General features: G+C 40.9%; 1 protein-coding gene across 1 annotated transcript in view; it reads left to right on the top strand.

Annotated features, from left to right (window-relative positions):
* The window catches only part of RUNX1 (RUNX family transcription factor 1), a 263,811-nt gene that overhangs the window by 137,083 nt on the left and 99,992 nt on the right, over window positions 1-26,736 (top strand). Inside the window, exon 4 of the mRNA XM_042461118.1 lies at window positions 6,783-6,939. Within this exon, the coding sequence (XP_042317052.1) occupies window positions 6,783-6,939 (157 nt within the window). The remainder of the gene's footprint in view (window positions 1-6,782; window positions 6,940-26,736) is intronic.

Genomic DNA, 26,736 nt, shown 5'->3' with positions numbered 1-26,736 from the left:
GCCTTGGAAAATGACATTTCGGCGCTGCAGCTTTCAGTACTAGAATCCACCAGTCTGTCTGGAAAACTCCGGAGCTCTAGTCCAAAGAAGTAACTTTTTTCAACCTCTGCCTGAGAGCAGCCTGGGGAGAAAAGCCTCCAACTGCGCCCAGCGTCCAGGATTTGCAGCCTGGGTCTGGACTGAGAAGCACCTGCACTAAACGCCTGGGTTTAAGGGCAAAAGGAGGAGGTCCTTTGGGGGGGCTGGGTACCCAAAAGCGATACACTCAGTAATATTTTTTTAATGCAAAAGGGAAAACCCAAAGCAGCAGCAGCAGCAGCAGCCGCCGCCTTGCCTTACCTTTCCAGGGCCTGGTGCCTTGTTTTCTCCCCACCGAGGAGAGGTCTTTTTAAAACACACGTTCTCCACACAGACCAACAAAACCACTTCCCACCCAGGTGTCTGGTTCTTTCAAACACACCCACACGCACGCACACACACACACACACACACACACACAACTCGAGCCCGGTGGGTTTTGGAAAGGGGTTTCAAAAGCCAGGGTTGTTTGCCAAGGCACACTGCATCCACACTGGAGAGATAACCCGGTTTGTCACCGCTTTTAATTTTTTGTCTGAATCAAGGCTATGGAATTCTGGGAGTTGGAGTTTGAAGGATGGGAAACAACTCCATAACTTGGGCTGCATCAGTACTTTAGAACTAATCCGGTTTGACCCCGCTTTAACTGCCCTGGCTCAAAGCCATGGCGTCCCGGGATGGATTTAAGTTTGTTACTCTCCGACAGAAGAGATGGCTATCCGTCTCCCAAAAACCTCAAAGGTGAGTGCCATTCTGGGCTGCCTCAGTTCTGGGATACGTAGGTCCAAAACACACCGCAGAAATAATCCTGGTTGAGACCGCTTTAACTGCCCTGGCTCAAGGCAATGGGATTCTGGGACCTGTCTCTCTGAGACATTTAGCCTCCAGTCAGAGAGCTCTGGGCCACAACAAACTATAATTCCCAGGATTCCCTAGCACCGAGCCAGGGCAGTTAAAGCGGTCTCCAACTGAATTATTTCTGCAGTGCGTTTGAAGTCTGTAGTCTCCAGACTGAGGGAAGCACTACTCTGGTTCTAAGTAGCGCAGAACAAGGAGGGTGTCATTGGCAAATTGTCCAACAAGAGTCTGGGAAGAATGGCCTGGGAGAGGAATGGCTTGAAGGAGCTGGTTAGGTTTTGCTTGGAGAGGAGAATATTGAGGGGGAATGCCAGGGCCACTTTTAAATGGCATGTTCAAGGCAGTTCAAGCGGCGTTTCCGCCGTATGGATGCTACTCTAGTTGGATTAACCAATCGGATTTGTGCCCAAAGATGCTGCTGGCCTCCGGGGTTAATACTGATAACGGGAGGAAGTCTAAGGTCCTATAGAGCCGGCCAGTCCTCGCTGTTGCTGTCTGCCTTCAAGTCGTTCCCGACTTTTGGCGACCCCCATCATGGGGCTTTCTTGGCCAGATTTGTTCAGAGGAGCTTTGGCCATGGCCATCCTCTGAGGCTGAGAGAGTGTGACTTGAACCCTAGTCTCCAGAGTAGGATGGCTCCCATTTCCCACTCCTTCCAGTCCTTTCCGACTTCGGGCGGGTGGAGCTATGCCTGGGGCTTTCTTGTCAAGTTCCTTCAGAGAGGGGTGGGGGGGTTGTCCTGGCCATCCTCTGAGGCTGAGAGAGTGCGACTTTACTTTATTACACAGCCCACTTACTGTCTATTCAAGTATATGTCTGCTTTCTTCTAGACAGCCCTTGAGGTTTAGGGGTTTTCCAGGGAGCCGGGCGTAAAAGCTCTTCCTGTTCCCTGCCCTGTTTCTCGCACTTCGGAAAGTCACGGCCCGGTTTTACTTTCCCCATTGAGTTTAGTCTAGCCTTTCGGCAGAGAGTGGGAAGCCAAGCACCTCTTGACTTCACCTGAAGTTTGGTGTCTCCCTCTGCCTCTTTTTTTTCTCAGGAAGGGACCCAAACAAAAACCCATCAGGGATACCTTTATTGCCTAACCGAAATGCACAACATCCTTATTTGCAAGCTTTTGAAGCTTCTTCCTCAGGCAAGATGTTACAAACCAAACAGGAGAAGAAGAAGAAGAAACAAGTAATTGGAGATGTTAGTCAGATACGCTGCTTGTTGTTTCACTCATGAAGGGGTAAAGCTTTATCAGAAAGCAAAGCCCAGTAGTATTTCCCTTTGAGTTCCCTCTGAAGCAAGCTCACCCATGGGGCTGCCATCTTCTAACCAGTTCAGATACATATTTTCAATCTGAAAAGGAACTGGGGGATTAAAAAAAAGAGATTAAATTAGAATAAGCACCATCCCTTGTGGGCTTTTTTCCCTTTTCAGCATCTTTCTGCCTTGAACTATATTGCAGCCACATGCCCACAAGCCATAATCCAGTCAAATTCATGGAATCCACTTTAACTGGGGGTTAATTTCGGTGGCCATTGCTCTCATAATGAACTCCTCCTTATAGCTATAACTAAATACTTTTTGCAGTAAGTGGAAGTGTTTGAATAATTGTGAGGAAAAACTAAAGGGGTGTAATGAATGTTTGAAAGGCTGCTTCAGCAAGCTTAGCTTCTCCCTGTTCTAATGGAGAGGACCAACCATCTCTTTCTTGTAGAAGAGTACCAGTAAAGGACTCAACTGGTTTGGCTTTAGAAATGGAGCTACTACTGATAAGCTTTCTGGCATCTTATTTACTAGTTCATCTAAAGTAACTGCACAGTGGCACCCCACAAATTCCAGAGAATAGTTGAATTTTCATCTCAGTTTTAAATACACGTCCTTGCAAGTAAACACTATGTAGTCCATGATACTTATTTCCAATCAAGCATGTTTAGGGTTTCCGTTTTACACACTAGTTCTAACCACGTTTACCAGGCTTTAGCATGACGTGCTTGTAAGTAAAGCAAGCGCTGTGCAGTAATTCCCAAGGAAATCTGTTGGACTTACTTCTTTATAAATATGTTTTGCATAGTACTTCAGTCTGATTTCTGACATACAAATTAGACTGCTCACAACCCTGTGCTAATAGTGAGTCATTCTGCCACTTGGTGCAGCTAACCCTATGGGCCCCCTTTTACAATTAAAACATTATTAAAAATGAAGAGCCATGAAATTAATTGTGATTGAATTATTTTCAATATGATTATTCAGATTGAATTGAGCAGAATTCAATGCATCACTTTGCCAAAATCACTTTGGAAACTCAGGAATTACTTTAAAAATAAGATGTTATAAATGAACAGAGAATGAAAGAAAACCCACTGCAGTTATTGCTAAAACTTCATGCACTGTAATGCAACCCTATAATTTGCAGTAAGGTAGTAATTTTTCTCCTGGTCTGAATAATTATTCTCTGCTTGATGAATGGGGTAAAACAGTGCGTTCTGGTTATGTTGTGGTTTTGAATTGCTGATACTCCATCCTGCTTGCGTAAAATATATTTTCATAAACCGAGCTGTCTAGCAAAATACTATCTTCAGTCAGCAAGTTCTTACTTATCTGTTTAGTCTGTTTTATAATGTAAATGTTTGTGTTTCTCTGCTGCTTTTACAGCTTTACTTACCGCTCACTTTCTCCTGGGCCCACAGATTTCTTTTTCTTTACTGTCTTGCTAGAGTTTCCTGCATCGTATTGTAAACATGGGAAGCTGAAAAGATACTTTTTCTGCAGTTTTTTTTTAACTACAGAAAATGATCCTCTTGTGTTTGAGGGTTGTTTAATTTTTGCCACCAGTATGTATATATACAGAGAGACACCATTGGTATCAAGTTATATTGCTTTAAAATGTATTTCTTCTTCAGCCTAACACTGAATTTTGCTGGCTTAATATAACTATGAATTGTTCTGACATTGCAAAAGTAAAATACTGCATCTTGAACTATGTTATAGAAATGCCAAATTGCTGTTAACATCATACAGCATTTTGAACAGGGAAAAAGGGTGAATGAAGTCACAGACTTATGCATTTTAAACAGCTATTTTGAAAGAAAGTCCTTTCCTTGTCTGTGGTTAGGATTAAGACAGCTATCACATTTAGTCTTGTACGTTAAAAAAAAGCGTATTCCCTGCTAAATTTGTTCAGAATTGCAGCCTTTGTAGCACTAACCATGTTTATTTAGACACAGGGCAAGTGATTTCAGTGGCATTAGCTTCAAGTATATGTGCGTAAGATTGAAGGCTTAGGGTAATTTCCCTTATAGTAGAAAAGCAAGTATACAAGAAGCCTAACTGATGCCATGTTATACCTGGTTCTGCTGTCTGATCCTTCATTATAGAAGTTTCTAGAAACTTCAGGGGAAATACCCCAAAGCATTGGCACACTTGCCTAAAGAAGAATAAGGGACAGCATATACAAAGTGCTTTCCCCTTTGAGACTGAGGAATAAAAGAATAGGACTGGGAGGAGGTGTGTGGGTTTTTTGACTTCTATACCTTTACAAGATTAAAAGCAAGTTGCGCTTTTTACTTCTAAAGCTTTCACACACACACACACACACACACACACACACACACACACACAGTTCAGTGCTCATAATGTTCCCAAGCTTTGCCTGCCTTGTTTTTACCCTCTTAACATTTTGCCTGAGTCCTGCTTTGTCCATAAGCATTTGACTAACCACAATCTGAATGCTTGAAGGGTGGGAAGGATAACAAACAGGAGCCCTTGAATGTGAAAAAGTGAGTTGACTGTGGCATTGTGTTGACAGGACAGTGCAAAAGACAACTGGGTAAATGGGAGTGAAGTGTCCATGCTGAGCAGACACATCAACACAAATGAGCTTTTAGCAGAAATGAAAATGGTTTTATTTTTTACTTGCAGATTACTTAGAACACGTGGGCCTTTAGTAGTTGGAAATCCTCCTGACCCCTGGTTCAAAGCATATTATATTGAAACAATTGCTGTTAATTTATTATAATTTCTTATCATTACTGACATTTAAGTAATAGCTATTACCACATTGAATTTCATTCATGGGACAAAGGTGGCATATAAATCAAACAGATAAAATAGAAGAACTTCACTTTGATTTCCATGCATTGTGTTAATGAATGAGGTGGTGTATGAGGAGCAGGAAGCAAAGCAGGTCTGTGGCTGATCAGTAACAGCAACATTGCGTGATAAACATTGAAGAAAAATAATGATACAATATAATTAAAGATTAAAGCACAAAACTGGAATTGGGGAGGGGAGAAAGACTTGCTGTTACTGTTGGAGAAGACCTTTAAGGACTTGGTGCTACAGCTGGAGAAGAAATTATGAAGGAAATGTTTATATCTATATAGATAAATAGATATAAATCAGGAATAGGAAGGTCATTATCACACCCATATACTGTTTGTGTTGAGATATAAATAAAAATATAAGATTCCCTGTCATCCATAGTTAGTTAGAAAAATACCATTAATTGACAGTGGAGTGTTACTTTGGTAAAACATACTTCTCTCACACCGCCATCAGTAGAATATATCTGCAGCAAAATTGTCTGTGAGCAAGTGTATGGCAAGTTATACTGTCTGTTTGTTGCAGTCCCATTATGGTACCTTGGACATTCTAGATCCTTTCCGGCATATAAGCTTACTGGTACTCATTTACACTGTACTTGTGCTGAGCAATGATCTTTATAGTCATCTGTCTGCTTCCTTTGTGGGGCAGGTCACTGTTATAGTGTGTAGTTGGAAAAGGTGAGGATAAGAGGTGTGCCTGCAGAACTGCAGGTAGGTGTACATAGGAAACTGCAGGGGCTAAAAGTGGTTGGGGAAAGGCCTGGGATTCTTTCTTTCTTGTGTAGCATTTAAGTAGGGAATTGTGTATCTTTTTCAGATCAGACAGCACAAGCTTGCCCTGCATCAAGAACTCAGTGAGACATACAGCTAGATCCTTCAGCTGTTGCACAGGAAGCAAAAGTAGCAGCAGTGAAGCACTGCTTACCCTTCCATTTGCTAACCCAAAGCCACACTCACCAGTGAATTAATCAGATCTAGACTTGGTCACGCTTAGAGAACATCCACTGAAATCAGTATAGCATGTTAGCCTTGATTTAAGCCCCATTCATTTCAGCAGGCCTACTCTGCACACGAGTAAACATGGATCCTATACATCGAGGGCAGAGAGGCCTGAACATTGGTTTTCAGCTACAACTACAGTTTCTGCTGGACCACACTGGGGTTGAGCTGACCTCAATCCTTCACAGTTTCTCATATCTCTCCCTAACCATTTCTGTGCATCGTCATGGCTTGGGCCTGACAACTAAGTGGCATTGGGAATCTGTTGTTGGCACAGTAACATTGTAGTATTGGTGTCCTAGATTTTGACATCGTATTTAGAGATGTCATGCTGAGTTGATGCAACAATATTTCTGCCAGTTCTTTTGAAATGGTTGGCATTTATTTTTATTTTTATTTTTTAAAAAAGTTTGGAACTGAGTTTTTTATTTCTTTCCTGTACTGTGCTATGTTAGATTAGGATGTGTGTTTGAATCTTATATACCAAAGCAATTTTTAATTTCTTCAAAGGGTTGGTTATCAGTCACCTTAGATTTCCACTGAAATAAGTATGAAGAGTTAGCCATGTTTTAAATCCCTTATATTTCAGTGGGGCCTAATTACTGCAATTAACAATCTCAGTTCATATGATGCATGATTATTTTTCTGACTTGTATAATGTGGTTCCCATCCTATTTCACATTGACTTATTTATAGTTTGCATAATCAGAGTTATCAAAAAGAAACTCAAGAGTCTTTTGCTTAATATTTTAGGTGGTGGCCTTGGGAGATGTCCCTGATGGGACTTTGGTCACAGTAATGGCTGGAAATGATGAAAACTACTCTGCAGAACTCAGAAATGCTACTGCTGCCATGAAGAATCAAGTAGCAAGATTCAATGACTTAAGATTTGTGGGCAGAAGTGGAAGAGGTATGAATTTTTGATTATGTTCAAATCAGTTAATATCTTAGTCAAGAGCAGTTCTTGTGGACTCCTTTGTTGCAACTGTCAGACCACTTTCTTTTTGCAATAATCACTTTCACTTAAAACAAATTGCATTTGAGTAAGCAGTTTGACAATTTCAACATTTATGAAATCATCCCATTGGCAGTATCGTGGTAAATGATTGCAGAAGGTAAATTATTAGCTTATTTTAAAGTATGTACGAGCGCAGCAAAGATTACTGGCCGAATAATTGCAGAATGTAAATTGTTACCTTATTTTAAAGTATGTATGTGCACAGCAAAGATTAGTGGCCAAATAATGTTCAGCTATAACACAGTATCAATCCATCATTATGACTATTTTGCTATGATTTGTACCTGATCAGTTTTAGCCAGCACTGATGTGGGATTGTTCATTCACTTAATCAGAGAAGATAGATCTGCAGGGAATATGAAGAGCACAAGAACACATTAACTTCATCACCCTTAACTTAATGAGAAACTCTTACATGTGGGAGTCTATAAAATCAGGGTGATCACATCTGACAACTTTTAATGGTGGTACACATTGAGGCTTTATAAGCATGTACCCAATAGGAAATCCTAGAAGCATGCTGAAGCATTCAGGTGCTGAACTGAGATGTTGCAATTTGTGACAAAGATCAAAATCCAGTGTTAGTCTTAACCAAGAGTTGAAGCCAATGGGATTTATTTGCATTGTGATTAGCAAGTCCCATTATTTTAGTGGTTTTATTCTAGGTGGAACAGATGTTGGTCTACTTTTTCTAAATATATGGTATTTTATAAGCATGTACAAGTAGGAGTCCAGATTCTTACAACATATTCATCGTAGTGAATTGTGCATTGTGTAATTATTAATTATGCTCCATCATGCAAAGTAACTAAATATATTTCTGTTCAATTCAGTTCAATTCATTTTTACTAATCTAGAAGATAATGTTTAACTCTGTTGCTTCCTGTAGTGCAAATTACTTTGAAATCATTTTACATTCCATTCATGTTGACACAACTACTTTAGATGACTTTGCCTACTCATGCGGATAGCACTTATTTGTAGTTAAAGAGTTTGAGGTCTGTAGCATAAAAACTAGTGAATTTTTATAAGTAAAATTATTCTGGTTTCAGAATATTTTACATTTGCTGCAATATACAGAGTTTTGTTCACTGTTGTGGGGGCTTAATAAAAGTAGTGACAAAAATGAAATATTAAAATTTGATTGCTGTTAAAACAATCAAATCCAGACTGCTGTATACTATAATCAGTGGAGGCTAGTGGTTCCCATTTCAGCATGACAGTGAAACTGCTCTGAATTGATCTGAACTTTAAAGAGGCGATCCCACTTGTTGGACCCTATCCCCGAAGTAGGTTTAGTACTATGAATTGCTCCTTTAGAGTTCAGACTAAAATCCCAAATGGATTCCTCACCCAACTGAGATGGAAGACAAAATCCACCTCTGATGGTTATGTATATTAGCATAGCATGAAGGCTATTTTTATTCATTAATTGTCCTATGTAAAGGTCTCTCTGAATATACACTTAGTTTTGTTTACTGTAGCTTTACCTGGGTTATGCTTAATAGTGATGTTAAGAATGTTTTTGTTGTTGTTGTGTGCCATCAAGTCATTTCTGACTTATGGAAACCCTAAAGTGAACCTATCACAGGGTTTTTTGGAGCTGAGAGGGTGTGACTTGCCCAAGGTTGCCCGATGGGTTTCCATGGTCAAGTGAGGAACTGATTGCTGATCTCCAGAGTTGTAGTTCAGTGCTCAAACCACCATACCACACTGACAGACTGGCACTCTCAACAAAATATATTGTCTTAGAAGTAAGAGCTGTTCATTTTAACATGGTTCTGTGTTGCATTGTGATAATCCTTTAGGTTGAAAAAGCCAGACATGATTCTCTAAAATTAATTGGGTCTGGCTCAAATTTTTTGTATTCTATGCACAAAAATACTATGTATATCAATGAAGGTGATGTTTTCCCATAAGGGTTTACAAAGGAGGCAGAATTTGGGCAGTTTCATGCTTATTTTTGGTACAGTAATAGAAGATAACTGCACTGGCTGATATTCCTCTACCTGTGATGCTGGTAAAGGTACATTACCCTCAATACTAGCTGAGGTGGGGTAATGGTTTATACATTAATAGATTTCTTCTGTGCAACTTCTTGGATATCTGCACTTATATATTTAAATGGTTAAGCATAATTAATGCTTAATGTCAAACCAACTAGGCATTATGATGCTTTTTACATGCTTTCCTGGATGAGGTTCATCACTGTATGATAGAGAAACTCCCTAGCCAGTACTTATATGAGAACATAGACCTGTTTCTTATTGTTAGTCCCAACTAGAGAAATCCCATTGAATTGATGGAGTTTCCACCTAGTGGGATGTGTTGACTGTTCAACAGTTGAATCAGTGGCTCTACCTCCTGTTGTGACCAACTAGTAGGATTCAGACGATTAGATTTAAGTGTCTGGTATGTCAGCCAATACATCTGTAGATTAGATTTGTGGAACTTCTCACATTTTAAGGAAGAAAGATTCTCTAACATAAGATATTCTAGTAATGCATTACAGTATATGTACAGGATGGTGATGGTGCATACCTACTGTTTTCTCTGCAAAGAATGTTCTCAGGCTGATGGATTCATGAATTTTCCACACATACATGTACACACTCTGAGGAAGGCTAGGGATGAACAGAGAGCAAAGAAATATTGCATGGACCGACATCAGGTTGCAAATATAACTCAAAGAGAATGTATAACTGGGCTGATTCCTACTCCTTATCATTATACTGATTCTATCAGCACTAGAATCGGTTGGCACATAACAGACTTTAATTGATTTCCCAAGGAAATTCACTTTGTAGACTCATCTGCTCAGGTTTTTTACCCCTAGAAATGTATTTGCTACCTTTTTAGTCTGATATGTAGAACTAGATGGCTTTTAAACTCAGATGGGTTGCTTCTGTGCAGGAGATAATTGCTGGGGGAGAAATATCTTTAGTTGGAATTGTAGCTTGGTGATGCTAACGAATGATAATAATAGGGTAAAGCAGAGAAAATTATATCCATTTACTGAAAACATGAGTGATGCTGTAATGTATAAAAGGATCAGTCATTAAACATGTTCAGTTGTTATATGGAAGGCTGCGCCTTTTCTGTAAATGGAATTCTCATTATGATTCAGAGTGTTTAGAAAACATTTTGAAGATTTAAGCGTGGAGTTGGCAAAGTGTCTGAGAAGCTCATAAAACCAGGCTTGCACTTTGGTAGCTGGCTTTGAATGTGAAGTCAGAAATAAAAGCCTGTACAGCTTCTAAGATCAGAATGGGAAAGTAAAGGAACAAACCAGAACTGTTCAGTAGAAATCCATAAGTCATTTATTCTGCTAAATCCAACCAAGTCACTTGGAACCATGATCACTTATGCACAAAAGCAGGTATGCAAATAAAGATTGACTGTACTTGTCAGGGTAAGTTTAAAGAAGAGATCATCTTGGGGACGTTGCATGCTTACTGTTCAGGCCTGAAGGTTTCTTTCTATGGTGTATACCAATTTTAAGTGAGTGACTAATAATATGCTTTTGTTTATTCATGCAACTCTGAACTGTTTCCTAAAGGTGTGGCTGTTTGCCTTAGAGTGTATGGTTTCTGCTATTCTTTTAATGGGCTGGCTTAAAGCATGAGGACTAAGGGAGTTGTGTCAAAGGTCACAAGATTCTTGCAGGAAAATTAGTTTCTGCCACAGTTGTGTGGTATTTATATGCACTTTATACACCACTCAGAGCATTAATATGAAAAAGCAATATGCAAGGAAGTAGAATGGCTTGTGAGAGTATGCTATGATGGTACTTAAGAGTGCTAGGTAAGGTACTGGAAGGATCTGGCAGTGGCCGTGTTTTGAGTTAGCACAGACAGGTTGCTTTGTGATGATTCTGTGGTTCAAAGTTCCTTGCTGTGAGTGGTGAATTAAACTGATGGTTTTTTTAAACTGAGAATTGCTCTCCTTTGTAAAATATAGGTATGTAATGGGCTGTGTATGTAATTATACAGTGGCTATAACCATAATAACAAATACACTCATCCCTCCACATTTGCTGCTTTGATTTTTGCAAATTTGTTTATTCATGGATTTTATTAATATGTTCTCTCTAGGAATATCTAGTTCCTGCAACGCAACTCTATGGTCAACTTTAACCAAAAGTTGTACTGAAAGACCTAGAGATTCCTAGAGAGAACACTCCATTAGGAATTTGTAGCTTCTCCAGTGCAATTATATGGTCAATGTCTGGCAGATATTGTCCATAGAGTTGCACTGGAGGACCTAGAAGTTCCTAGAGAGGTGTTCTCTCAGGTAAAAACAGTGTTTTTGTTATTTGCAGGTTTTTCACATTAACGGGGGTCCTGTGCCCCTAATCCTAGCAAATGTGGAGGGACCAGTGTAAAGCAAACAGAACAGAAGCCAAGAAACAGAAACTAAGGCCCTTTATAGACGGGCACCCAAGTACGTACTCTGTATGTACTAGGGTTGCCCGGGGGCGTCTCTTTCAGATGCCCCCAACGCTAGTACGTACAGAGTACATACAAAATGGCGGCCCCCATTCTACATGGGCGCCGCCATTATGACATCACGGCCACGGTGCCTCCATTTTGAAGCTCCTTCCTGGTTTTGTGTCACTGGCTCAGCCTTTACACGGCTGCACCAGCGACACAAAGGGGCTGAGTGGCCCCTTTCTCCCTTTCCCCACCGCTGTTGAGGTGCCCTTGGGGCTTGAAGCCCCAACGACACCCCTTTCCAGGCCGCGGGCAAGTGGCCTTTTGCCATTTCCCTGCAGCCTGGAAAAGCGGCGGATCGGGGCCTCAGGGCTGCCGCTGTGGCAGCTGAGTCCCCGATCCGTCGGGGAAAGGGGCGGGTACAGGCCACCCCAAAGGGGCGGTCTGTAAACCGCCTAAGTTAAACAGCTTAGACTTACTGAACAAAATACCGTATATTATAAATCGACCTCGTGTATAAGTCAAGAACAAGTTTGGGGGCCAAAATTATGGATTTTGATATGACCCATGGATAGGTTGAGGGTAAAACTTAGCAACATGTAACAAAGGATGTAAAACATGACGTAAAGCAAAACAATGCTAAAGATCTTTTAAAAATTTGACAGGCATAACTGTTTATGCTCACCCTAAAGGCTGGATGGATGAGCTAGTAGAGAGGGCTGATGCTTCTTTTAGTTTTTCGAAAAGGGATTATGCTCTCACCTTTTGGCAGGGTATGGTTCCTTTTTGGATAAGAATTGAAGTACAGTACTTATTTGGCCCATGGATAAGTCGACCCAGGGTTTTTGAGTAAATTTTTTGACTAAAATTTCTACACTTATACAGTAGACTGACTTCTTCCAACCAGTTCTAGATGGATTTTTAGGGAAACCACATCCACTCACAAACTGTATATAGAAAGATGGGCTAAACACTTTTAGAGATGAATACCCTAATCAGATGCACACTTCCTTACTGAACACAATCAGATTTACTTTTGAGTAATGTATAGGATTTATGCAGTTTATATAGGATTTTGTAGGACTCTACTGAACTCTGAGTAGCTTTCCTTCATCTAATTCAACATAGGAATTTAAAGCTTTGAAACCTGATAGAAAGAGACAGCTGAAAACATAAAACATTTATCTCGAAGTAAATTCTATTAAAATAAATGGAACAATCTTGTGCCAGAAGTACAAGCTAGAAATGCAGGTTTTACCAGTAATGGGCAAAGGAAGGTGAGAACTGAGTATATGCCAATTCCTAAGCAGGATTGTTCTGTACTGGAAGCCAAGCCAGAACTGTCACATACAACACCTTTGTCTCCAAGAAGCTATTCTCATCTCTGGAGCTTAATATGAGGATAATAAAGCCACTTTTAAAACATGAAAGGTTGAAAGAAGTGCAGCAGCATCTAATGTTTTCATAACACATGATGAGCATCCAAAACATTGCACCTATAATCTTGTAGTCCATAATGCCTTTCATTCATTTTACATAGGGATGGAGAATCTTTTTTTTTCTTTTCTGTCAGGGTCCACATTCTGTATAGGGGCCTGCATGCTAACTAGCAACCTATTACTTTTAAAGTGATAGATTAAAATGGCTAAAAATGACAAGTTAACCTACTCAAAATAACAAATTAAAATAATGAGAAATTTAATCATTACTCAAACTGTTAAATTTGTTGATATGAAAATTATTAAAATGACAACTTTTGAAACTGATGTTAAAATGATAATACCAAATTATGAGTAATGAATGATGTTTTTAATGAATTAATTCCAAACTCTGGATTAAACAGATCATTCTGATCATATGTCTAATCTCATTGCTTGTAGAGAGTCTTTGAAATTAAACTGAAGGTAATTGTTTGACACCTCTTCCTGGTTTTTGTGGAACTAAACTTTTACAATATTAGGTTGCAATTCTATACCCAGTAAGTCAAAGTTTGGGAAAGTGAAGCAAAATGGAACAATTGAGGCAACTGAGCAAACTGAGTATGGGGATGGTGATGGAATGAGATTGGAGTGAGCAAAATAATTGGGAGCTTGGTATGTTTATCAACAGTAGTAAAATCCTGCTGACTCAAAACAGAACATGACATCAATAAATTGTAGCTTAAGGCCTTTTCACACTACACAGTTATAGCACTATGATTCCACTAACTGCCAGTCTGAGTCTGTAGTTTAGTGATGCACTAAAGCTCTCAGATGAGAATTCTAAAGACTACTCCTTCAACTCAAAATTAAATTAAATTAAATTAAATTATAATTAAACCTCAAAATTCCATAGGATGGCAGTGAAAATGGAATCATAGTGCTATAATTCTACAGTGTAACAGGTCTTATATTAGTTAATTAGATATGGTTATATCCTTGCACTATGAAAGTACACATTCTGTAAAATTAACTTAAAGATGTGGCAGTGGTGGTGGTGGTAGCAGGGACGTAGCCGGGGGGGGGTTCTTGGGGTCCGGACCCCCCCTTCCGTTAGAAAAATGAATGGTGTGTGCCACTGCGCCGCCGCACCCAAGCCCCAATATAATGGTGGCACTTAGTCTGGACCCCCCCTTCCTAAAATCCTGGCTACGTCGCTGGTGGTAGTGGTGGTGGTGAGATCCACAAACTCTCAGTGACAATCCTATTAATGAGAAAAAGAATTCTTTACACTCCAGATGTATATTTAAGCACTAGCAGGGGAAACAAGGAATTGCATACACATGAGTGAAAAATTAATAATAATAATAATAATAATAGGTTTTATTTATATACCGCCCAATCACTGGGAATCCGAGAGGTTTACAACAGAGGGGATAATAGACGGTTCCCTGCCCTCAGGCTTACAATCTAAAAATCTAAATTGATGAAAGAGGGACAGTTTGCTCCACTCCTCCTCTGTATAGAGACCGGGAAGGCTACTAGAGAAGATGTTTCCTTCCTCTATACCAAGCTACTGATACATCCTGATCATGAATGAAACCATCTAGGATACATGAGCTGTGTTGAAGTAAAGATACAATAAAAAAGATTAACATCAAATCTAAGCAAAGTACCTGTTTTCAAAGAGAAAACTGTAGTATAATCACTACAGATAAAACTGCCTGCTTATCAGTTTTAGTTTTTAAAAATTATTGTATATGGGGGGAGTCACTTTTAACAGGAAAAAAAAGCATAGGTCAGAACATTTCTGTTATCTCACCTTCCCTTTCTCTTCTGTACAATCAGAATATATGATAGGACAGTTCAGGAGCAGTACAAATTATTAATACTGGTAATCAAATTTACTGTGTTTCTGAAGTGTAAACCCATGTTTATATAATATAAGTACTCTTGCTCTTCCAGGTGTCTGACTGCATGGGTATTTTTTTTTAATTCAACCAAGTGGATTGAAACAAAAGTCAAAGTACTACAAATAATGAATGTGGCAACAATTTCAGTAATCCCTAAATTACTTCTGCCTTTGTGACTAAATGAAGTTGCTCAGCAGTGCACCATCAAAACTCTCATTCAGACACCTCATTGCCCCCCCCCCAGACAATTGGGGGAAAATAGCTTCTAGTGAAGCACATCAGTATTGAGGCACTGGTGTCACTCCATGATAGAAGTTTCTTTGGTCCAGAAAAGGACCATAATGATAAGAGAAATGTTTTTTCTATGTGTGATTTCATCTTCCTCCATGCAACCCTTACATCACTTCTTGGGCAATTCCCAACCTTCCATATCAGTTTTGGGGGTGGGGGCTGCAGGGAAAGGAGGAATCACCAGAAATTATTTTCCTTACCTGCCAATGGATCAAAAAACAACAGAAGGACTGATAATTTCACTTGCCTTCCTTATATGGACACCATTGAGGCACACTGAGTATGCTTTGACTTCATTTGGTTCTTGTGCTATTTCAAAGTTTAGAGTGCGTAAGTCAGCTGAAGCAAACTGATCACACTTTAGGATTGCATTCTCCTTCTGACAAACCCACCCTACCCGACATATACACACTGAGGGTGTTTTAAGAAGAAACTGAGTGTTTTTTCTTGCATAGCCCAAGTTTAAATTCCAAGCGCTGCCCCTTAGAAGGAGCACCAAACCTCTTTGCCCCTCACATCCTGATGAAAAAAAAAAACCTTTACAAAGACAGCAGAGGAAACATCCAGATTGGAGATCATCTTGTTGGGCGAACATGCTAGTATCCCTAGGACTGTGACTTTCTTGATTGAGTCTTTCCATCTGGAATACCATCTTCCTCTTTTCATACTGCCTTCTACCTTATCAATCATTATTGTCTTTTCTAGTGCATACCAGTGCTTAATAACTAGTTCTCTGTAACATATACTTTACCAGTTACTGAAGTCCTTTGTCAGCTACTGGAGACCTCTAGTGTGTAAGGAAACAGAAATGAATGACCAAGGTTTGAGACTAAGATGTCAATATTATTTTTGTAATAGGGGAGAGGTTTCAGCCAGTATATTGGTCAGGGGCCTTGAAGAGCTAAGGACTGATTCATGAATTTCTGATAGCACTCTCTCTTAACTCCCTCGGCCCCTGCCACAGCTCTCTTCCATTGCAACATTTTTACAAAGGTTAGCAAACATGTAGCTTTTTAGGTATTTTCTTGGCTGGGACCTGTCTTTTTTACCTATGAAATGAATGGATCATAGCACACTGTGAAATTACATATATTCACTTAGACATCTGAATTCTGATTATTGATCATAACTCACAAGCAACAGTGTAATCATAAAGGCCACCATTTCATTATATAACATATATTTACTATTTGACAAATTCTCTTTTAAAACCACCCATTTTGAGTGTGTCCTCATAAATAAGGATGGGAGACACAACAGGAAATGCCATTGTTCCTATTTTATCATAACCACATTTTTATACAAAGAAGGAAAAGCTACAACTTTAAAATTCATGTTATAACATTATTTTTATTGAGAAGATGCAGTTGGGGATTTAAGGTTCATTGGGTCCATTTGGACCATAAATCCTCAATTTTGAGAGGAAACCCCTGCCCCCGGGCTTGAAAGCAGTCTTGTTCTTCCTTGCAAAATTTCTCTTGTAGGCCCTGGGGATGGGGCATTAGAATGTCAGTGGTGTCCTCACCGGAGGTGTCAGTCAGTGCAAGGAGGTGGGGCTTCTGGGGTTAGGCTTCTAGAGGTGAGACCAAAAGGGCACTACCCTCATGTACACTGCAGCAAGGTGGGGGTGCGCTCAGCAGCCCACCCTGGCCTTCCAAGTCCTGCATGGCCATAGCTGTGCAGGACCCGGAAGGCAGCCATCTCCTCCCCACCTTCTGAGTCTTGCATGGCCACGGCTTTGCGGGACCCAGAAAGCAGTCACCTGCTTCCCCCAGGTTGTAGTACCCCACCAAGTGACACCCTCCTCTGGGATGTCACCTGGTGTGGTCCACACATCCCTCTAGTTACACCACTGGGAAGGAGGCTAATGTGAAGGTTAAACAATGCAGTGCGGGGTGCAACCTGTTTAACAAGCTTCCAAGAGAGGGAATTAAACCTTGGAGGGAAATAGGCAGGGTGGTCTTGGAAAGAGTACATTCAGGTGCCCAGGGCCATACTTTCCTGATCCCTGTCTTAAATTACATTTATATCAGTTGCAGATTGGCATCTTGGTCTGTTGCAGGACTTCCTCTGGTGACTTTCCATTCAGAGCCTCAAATATTTGAAAGCACCTTCTATGATCCAGTGAAGTAATATCATATTATATTCTAATTCTTTGGAAGAGAGACTAAACTCAATGGAGAGGGAGTAGCTGTGCCAGGTGATAGAGCAAGGAGATTAGTGTGTTCATCATTTTAAAAAACTGTAAGGGGATGTGTTTTGAAAAATGGTACTGTAAGGAGGAGGGACACTAGCTAGAACTCTTATTATCGTCACTGATTTTAATTTATACCCTACCTTTATCCAAGGATGGGATTCAAGATGATAGGAAGATTCAATATATTGTTGTTCATTGTCATCACATAGACTGTGATTTACAGCAACCCTATCAATGACAGACCTCTTAAGAGCTTCCATCATCATACTGGAACATTAATAAAGTGCAATTACAAATTATCACCTTCTCTTACACACACACACACACACACACACACACACACACTTTAAAAAGTTCATATAAACACTTCTTTCAGAATTGGCACAATCATAGAATCATAGAGTTGGAAGAGACCACAAGGGCCATCCCAGTCCAACCCCCTGCCATGCAGGAAATCTCAATCAAAGCATCCCCAACAGATGGCTATCCAGCCTCTGCTTAAAGACCTCCAAAGAAGGAGACTCCACTACACTCCGAGGGAATTTGTTCCACTGTCGAACAGCCCTTACTGTCAGGAAGTTCCTCCTAATGTTGAGGTGGAATCTCTTTTCCTGCACTTTGCATCCATTGTTCCGTGTCCTGTTCTCTGGAGCAGCAGAAAACAAGCTTGCTCCCTCCTCAACATGACATCCCTTCAAGTATTTAAACAGGCCTATTATATCACCTCCTAACCTTCTCTTCTCCAGGCTAAACATCCCCAGCTCCCTAAGGCATTTCTCATAGGGCACGGTTTCCAGACCCTTCACCATTTTAGTTGCCCTCCTTTGGGCACGCACTAGTTTCTCAATGTCCTTTTTGAATTGTGGTGCCCAGAACTGGACAAAGTATTCCAAGTGAGTCCAGACCAAGGCAGAATAGAGTGGCCCTATTACTTCTCTTGATCTAGACACTATACTTCCATTGATGCAGCCTAAAATTGCATTGGTCTTTTTAGCTGCCGCATCACACTGTTGGCTCACGTTCATCTTGTAGTCTACTTAGACTCCTAGATCCCTTTCACATGTAGTCTCCTTAAGCCAGGTGTCCCCCAGCCTATATCTGTGCATTTCGTTTTTATGCCTTAAGTGCAGTACTTTACATTTCTCCGTGTTGAATTTCATTCTGTTAGCTTTGGCCCAGCTTTCTAGTCTATTCAGGTCATTTTGAATTTTGATCTTGTCCTCTGAGGTATTAGCTGCTCCTCCTAATTTGGTGTCATCTGCAAATTTGATAAGTATGTCCCCAATTCTGTCATCCAAGTCACTGATAAAGATGTTGAATAGCACTGGGCCCAGGACAGAGCCCTGTGGGACCCCACTGGTCACTTCTCTCCAGGATGAAAAGGAGCCATTGTTGAGCATCCTTTGGGTTCGGCCGGTCAACCAATTACTAATCCATTTAACAGTTACTTTGTCTAGCCCACATTTTACCAGCGTGCTTGCAAGAATGTCATGGGAAACCTTGTCAAAGGCCTTACTGAAATCAAGATATACTATATCCACAGCATTCCCTTCATCTACCAAGCTGGTAATTTTATCAAAGAAAGAGATCAGATTTGTCTGGCATGACTTGTTTCTCTGAAACCCATGTTAACTTTTTGTGATTATGGAATTGCCTTCTAGATGTTCACAGACTCTCTGTTTAATGATCTGCTCCAGAATCTTTCCTGGTATTGATGTCAGACTAACTGGACGATAATTGTTGGGATTCTCTTTTTCCCTTTTTGAAGATGGGGACAACGTTTGCCCTCCTCCAGTCTGCTGGGACTTCTCCTGTTTTCCAGGAGTTTTCAAGGATTATTGCCAATGGTTCTGATATTACATTTGCCAGTTCTTTTAATACTCTTGGATGTAGTTCATCTGGTCCTGGAGACTTAAATTCATTTAGATTAACAAGTTATTCCTCTACTATCTCTTTACTTATTCTGCGCTGAAATTCCCCTAATCTGTCCTCTGCTCCATTATTCTCAGGTTGAGTACTCTTTTCCTTTTCTGAGAAGACTGAGGCAAAGAAAGTGTTGAGTAATTCTGCCTTTTCTCTGTCCCCTGTTAGCATTTTGCCATCTTTTCCACACAGTGGTCCTACCATTTTCTTCTTCTTCCTCTTGCTGTGGACATACCCAAAAAGGGTGTGTTCTTAACCTCTCTAACAAGCTTGAGTTCATTCTGAGCTTTAGCTTTTCTGACTTTACCCGTACACAGGCTAGCTATTTGAATTCCTCTTTGATGATTTCCCCATCTCACCTGAGCAAATTTTCTTTTAGAAAGAAATTTAGAATGTGACACAAGAGAGTGAAGATATTGTCATCAGTGATGTCACAACATTATCTGGAAATTTCCTGTGAGACAAGTGCTACCGCATTCCAGAAAGCAGAAGGACCTACAGTGATCTGTGATAAAAAGTAAAATGGGGACAGATACAAAAAGATGGTCTGTCTCAAAATAAACACTGAGCTTAAAAAGCCAATTTCCTTTATTCTCTTTATTTTCTTTTTCAATAAATTTTAAAAGAAAATATGATTCTAGCACTTAAAAAGTAACCAAGTTTCACCACTGACTGGTTGAGAGCATGCCATATATATCTGTGTGTGTATGTGAGAGAGAGATTTGTAATTTTTCCATCCTGGAAGCAGAGGTTGCCTTATTGCTCAGAGCAGCTTTTATCAGTTTAGGCTAATATACCAGCTGCAACCCTATCAGGACAGAGATAACCTTGCTACAGTTCTCCAGGTTCTGGTACCCCCCCCCCCCCATTGGATTATTCCAGTGTGTTATATGTGGGTCTGCTTTTGCAAAATGGTCTGGATCGCTTAGTGATTTCAAAACAGAGCAACAAGATAGTTAACTGGGATTGGTTGATACAATGTTATGCAAGGCCTCTGTCATCTGCACCAGCTCACAGTCAATTTCTGGTTCTTACATATTTGTCATATACCACCCTTCCTCCCAAAGAGAGCCATGCAGAGAACACAATATAATATACAAACACCTTGAAAATCATACTTCTAAAAATCAAGGTGTCAACCTGTTCTTAATTGCCTATTGCTGACCACCTAGGAATTGATTTGGTACATTTGTAGGACAAAGGTTATTCACTGGCTGTGATACAGTTGGTGTTCAGGAAGGACATCAACTTCAGTTAAGCACATCAAGGAAGTCTGTTAGTCCTTTTAGAAAATGGAGTCAGTTCCACAATGTGAATTTACATAAACAGTTGCAAGGCATTTTTTGCCTTCTTCATACAGGTTTAGACAAGAGCTTGATGGCTAATATGTTGACAAGACAAACAGCAGCATTGGCAACAGTGATTGCACTAGACAGAGGATCAAACTATTGGGACATTTTCATGTGAAGATATTTTTTAGGGAAACCATTTTGCAATGCAGCATAGGTTTCTCACATGGGACTTGAATTAAGTTTTAAACACATTAATGGGTTGGTCATTTGAATTCTTGAAAAGGTGCCTTTATGTTCTCTAACATGAAATGTTTTATTTGAAGTGGCAATAACATCTGTACACAGTTTCAGAGATAGCAGCATTATCAGTGAATGAGAACTAGGTCCAAAACACACTAGAATTAATCCAGTTTGAGACTGCTTTCACTGTCCTGGATCAGTGCTAGGGAATAATCCTGGGAACTGTAGTTTATTGTGGAACCAGAGCTCTCTGATAGAGAAGGTTAACATTCCCAGAATTCCCTAGCATTGAGCAAGGTCAGTTAAAGCGGTCTCAAGCTGGATAATTTCTATAATGTGGTTTGGACTCTTGTGTCACTTTTTAGAGGAAAATCTGATTCTAATTCTGGATCCAATCATTTTTCCAGAGTCTTTGTCCACAAGGTGTTACATCTGCCTACATTTTGCCAAGAACCATCTCACACACTTGAACAATCATGGCATAACTTAGGAGTTTTTCATATGGGAAAAAGAGATGGGAGCATAGCACGATGCTCCCATCAGTATTGCACGATTTGGTGAAGATTTTCAGACAATGTAGCAGAATGTCGCAATAATCCCACCATTATTCTGTGTACAAAGAGGCATTTGAAAAACAGCTGGAAAATGCCTCTTTGTTTACAGGATAATGATAAGATTGTTATGTCACGTGACATCGTCTGAAAATCTTCACCAAATGGTGCAACAGTGACGGGAGCATTGTACTATGCTCTCATCTCTTTTTCCCATATGAAAAATGTCCCTAGATGTGTGCAGAGCAGTATAGACGTACATAAACATAATGAAACAGTTCAGACGTACAGCAGTAGCCATGTCTGTGTTGTTCAGTCCACAAACATTAGGGGCCATTGTTTCCATACAGATGCTTTCAAGATGGATTAAAGCATGCATGTAATAAATGAATTTCTAGATATCTGCATGTTGGACACATATAATGACTACAACAAGACTACAACAAGAGCATATATTACAATGATTCCCAAAGTGGGCAATGAAAAGATCCAGGGGGGAGGTGGGGGAAAGGGGGCATAAGGGGTGCAGTGAGGGGAAAGGAGGGGGCTTCAATCTGTGGAGATTGTCATACATGACTTTTAAACCATGATTCCCATGGGAAGGAAGTGGCATCAGCTACAGTAGTGATTGCACAGTGCATTTCCCTCCCTTAGCTGCCCTGCCCCTGCCCCTGTCCCTTTTCATTCACAGAGGAAACCTGTGAATGAACTTCCAATCACACAATGCCCTGATTGCAAAAAGCCATTCCTGGGGCATTTGCGTAATTGGCAGTCATGTGGTGTAATTGCCCCCCTTTCCCTCCTCTTCTTTGCTTTTTAAAATTATTTTTCTTCCTGTTTTTTGTGCAGTTTCAGAGCTCTGAAGCCTCAACATTTTGAAAAATCATTTTAAAAAGCTTAAACCAGGGCTAGAGAGCTCTGTAACTGAGAAAAAACAGTTGATTAAAAAAAAACCTCTAAAGGCATGCTGGATAAGGCATGAGGAGAGACAGAGGGAGGGCTGTTAAGGGAGAGGATGGGAAGGGAGCACAATACAGGCAGCAGCACTGGTCATGCGAATGGAAGAAGTGTCATGGTGGCTACTCCAAAACCGATAGTTTGCAGTTTCATTTTGGCTTGCAGGATTGCAGCACGAAAGGGGCTAGTGTAATGTCACTTTGCACACAAAGTATTGATGTGCAAGAAAGACAAGGGGGACCATGTTGATGATGAGGGTTGCATGAGACCTCTTTTCAGAGTCCCTTAAAACCACCACACAGCCTGCTTTTTGCCTATCTGCATGAGCTCACTCCCTTAGCTGCATCTTTCATTGGTGGTTGTGGTGGTAGTTGTGAAACTTGTAAGGTTTGGGCACTGTTCATCAGTTTTGAATACTTGAAACTATGTGGGGAAGATATGTCTCTGGTGAAGGAGGGGGAGTATCTGTGGTCGATTCTTAGAGTCATTCACCTTGGAATAGCTCATCTAGTGAACATCTATCCCTTTCCTTGTCCATGCTAGTCTCCTATCCAGGGCATGCCTCTGTAACCCCCCAACACACACACACACCAGCTGTGCCCATGTCCACCCCAATGAAGAATGATTGAGAGTCCTTCCTTGCAAGGAACAAGCTTCTCCTTTTGCACCTGGTCACCTTGGCAATAGCAACTGAGCAGCGACCAAGAGGCCTCTTGTTTGCACTGGCCTTTACTGGAGGGATGACATGGGTGAAAGGCTTCTTGATTGTTGTTTAGCCAGGTGCTCGGTTGCTGGTCCCAGGATGACCAGATGCAAAGGGAGGAGTGACTAGATGGGTTGTTTTGAATTTGCAGAGGAACAGTAGACCTAATATCAAGAAATATGCATGGGAGGGCTAGGGTCATTGCCCAAGATGAAAGGGAATGGTAGCCAGAAAAAGTTTGGGGACTACTGATATATGATAGTCACCTAATTATATGAGGGCTGCAGGATGGAATGAGCCATCAGTGTTCATAAGGAACTATACAAATGATAAATTCAGAGCTTCAAAAAGAGCATTTGGAAGGCAAGATCTACAAGCCATAGTTTAAATAATAGCAACCTGACCCATCCAGTGTCTGTGGGGTTGTATACATCCCAGAGGATTGTAGATTGCTCCTCTGTACCATCTGGAGAATGAGGTATTATTATTCACTATGAACAAACATATTTAGATGTACAGAGGAGCAGTCCACCTTCATCAGGGATGGTGGCTCCTATGACTGGGAGTGGTGAGGGCAAACTTCCCACACCTGTAGGTCCTTGGTATGACTGTCTTTCAGAATTTCAGCTAGCGGCTCCCAGCTCTGGAACTAGCATAAGGACCAAAGGATTGTGGATTGTGGAGAATGTGGGTTTGTCACAACCAGACTGGCTTTTCAGGACCATGATACCTACACTCCTGAAATCCGGCATGTTTACTAAGGAGACTCTAGGTGTATGTATCTGAATGTTATTTCAGTTTTAAACACAGATTAATTATTTTAATTAATTTTATTGTGTTCGTGTGTTTAAATGTTTCCATTATTAGGTGGCAGACTTCACTAACCAGAATTTAGATTTGCAGTTGATACAATTTGAAGCCAGGGATTAGAGTTATAACGCTACTGTTCCATTCTACTGGTGAGGCATGGATCCTCCACATGAAGTTAGTTCCTTCCTCAAGATATTGTTGGTATGCACCAGGGATAGAAATCATATGGTCCTTCAGCTGCTGTTGGATTGCACAACAGTTGTCACCATTGGTTATCTTGGCAAGAGCTGTCAAAATTGCAGTCCAGCATCTTGAATGGTTATGTGATTCAGGCCCCTTATGTATATCATAGCCTGGCATGGATATCAGTCCCAGGATGTTATCACATGGGGGAAATTGCGGGTTTAAATGGACATTATCCAGCGATATTCACATGGTCGTAGTAAAGATTTTCACACACCATTGCAATTAAAGATGACTTATCCTGTAAATAAGCAGGGAATAACCAGCAACAAATCATTCATGGGATTTGATAGCAAAAGATATTCATGAGACATCCAAAAAAGACACTAAATCAATAAAATCATTAGTGTCTTTTTTGGATGTCTCATGAATACCTTTTGCTTCTCCCAGCTTTTAATGTCCTTTTATTAAAACTATTAGCTTTCTGTATATCTTTGCAATGCTAGTAACCTTTGCTACTCATTTTACTTTGGTTTGATTGGTTGGTTGTTTTAATTTTTTATAGATTTTGCATTATGTTTTATTGTGCTAGATTAAATCTGTTGAAATGATTATTGTGAAAGGAACTTTTATGTCTTCTGTTTCTCTTCTGGCCCATAATTGATAATTTTCTGATTCTCTATCTCTTCCTGGATGTGGTTATATCAGAGGCTAGAATCTTGCATATTGGGCTGAACCACCGCACAACCCCTTCATTTGGGGCAGAGAAGGGTATTGGAATGGCTTCAAAGGATAGCCATATAGTGTTTTTCCTTTGTGTGGCAAGAGGGGCTACTGGGAGTTTTGTGGCTATGTCTGTGTGATGGTTTATGGTATAAACAGATTAAATAGATCTTTAGCTTCATTGCAGGAAATGCATTCCAGTTGTGACACGTGTTTTTTCCCCTCAGGACCTTATCACACGTGGGGGGGGGATTGCAGCTCAGATCCGCAGTCACTCCTGTTCTAGCAATGCAAAGTGTGATGTTTTTTCACACCAGATCCAGAGTCACTCCTGTCTAGCAATGCGAATTAAGGTTAAAACATGATGTTTTACCACACCTGGTTGCCTTTCTGTTGTCCTTCCGAATTGAGGGGGAAACGAAGTCAGTTTTATTCCAAGCATGTCACATGAGGTAGATTCAAGCAAAGCGGAGTGAGTGCACATTGTATTACCACAGCGGAGGGTTCAACCCTTGCACATAATCAGTGGTGCTCTGGATGCTGTCCTCCTTCCTTGCCCCCTCCTTAGCTGTCATCCTTCATGGGGTGAAGAAGCAGGCAGGGGATGATGGGATAGATGGCAGTTTGGCAGAGAGGGTGAGATGGGGATGCAGGAGCAATTGGGGGATGATGGGATGGATGTCAGGGGGTCACTGGGGCCAGGATTGTGATGCAGGAGAAGGCAGGGGATGATGGGATAGCTCACTGGGGGTTGCTGGGGCCAGGATCGGGATGCAGGAGAAGCAGAGGATGATGGGATAGCTCACTGGGGTTCGCTGGGGCCAGGATCGGGGTGCAGGAGAAGGCAGAGGATGATGGGATAGGTCGCTGGGAGTCCCTGGGGTCAGGATCGGGATGCAGGAGAAGGCAGGGGATTATGAGATAGCTTGCTGGGGGTCCATGGGGCCGGGATCAGGATGCAGGAGAAGGCAGGGGATGATGGGATAGCTTGCTCGGGTCCCTGGGGCCAGGATCGGGATGGAGGAGAAGGCAGGGGATGATGGGATAGCTCACTGGGGGTCGCTGGGGCCAGGATCGGGATGCAGGAGAAGGCAGGGGATGATGGGATAGCTTGCTCGGGGTCCCTGGGGCCAGGATTGAGATGCAGGAGAAGGCAGGGGATGATGGGAATGATGGGATGGGTTGCAGGGTGGCAGAGGGGGCGAGATGGGCTGAAGGAGGTGGAGGGGGATGACGGAGCAGGATGCAGGAGATCAATTCACAGTGCAATTGAAGTGAGCCTGGAAGCGAATTCTGTGAAGTCACTTTTTTTTCTGGTTTTACCAAAATGAAGGGTCGCTTTGGAATTACTGCAGAAGCACCTCGCAAGGAGCTCCCATAGAAAGGAATGGCGTCTGATAACACATTCACATTACGACATGAATGCGCCTTGTTGGAAGTGCAGTCACATCGGAACTGAGCCAGAAAATTTCCAAAAAGCTCCGTGTGATATACTCCTCAGTCTGTCTCACTTGAATAAACTCATATGTCTTGACTTTTCAGTGAGTGAAAACCAGTGGATTTAAAACAAGAGGATTATGTGTGCCGTATGTTAGTTTAGTGTAATCATCATTTCTATGCTTAAGAATGGATGACTTAGTAAAAATTTACTCTTCAACAAGCAATTGCTGGTTATTTTCATGAATTCAAAATTCCTGAAAACTAAACATAATAGTAATTTTGAAAGACAACTATGATGAAAGGTTATAGCACTGAATGTTAAAGTGGCTTTTGTGTTTAAAAGATTCTAAAGAACAGCAACTCTGTTTTATGAAATTATAAAAACTGTGGAGGGACAGAGATATATTATTTAAATTCTTCATTTTTCTTACATTTCTTACACAGGTCACCCACTATAATTGGCTTGGCAGTAGGTTCTGAGCAGCCAAAAGTAACAACCTATTGATGCCATTCATGGCTTTGGGCTTATTTGTTTTTTGATGGACATTAGTTTGAATGGCTCATATAAGGATTAGATATATTAATGAACAGTAGCTCCTATCTGTGCCTATTGAT

The sequence above is a fragment of the Sceloporus undulatus genome, chromosome 3 (assembly GCF_019175285.1).
Source record: "Sceloporus undulatus isolate JIND9_A2432 ecotype Alabama chromosome 3, SceUnd_v1.1, whole genome shotgun sequence".
Lineage (NCBI taxonomy): Eukaryota > Metazoa > Chordata > Lepidosauria > Squamata > Phrynosomatidae > Sceloporus > Sceloporus undulatus.
The sequence above is the reverse complement of the archived record's forward strand: the minus strand, read 5'-3'. Positions and strand labels throughout refer to the sequence as shown.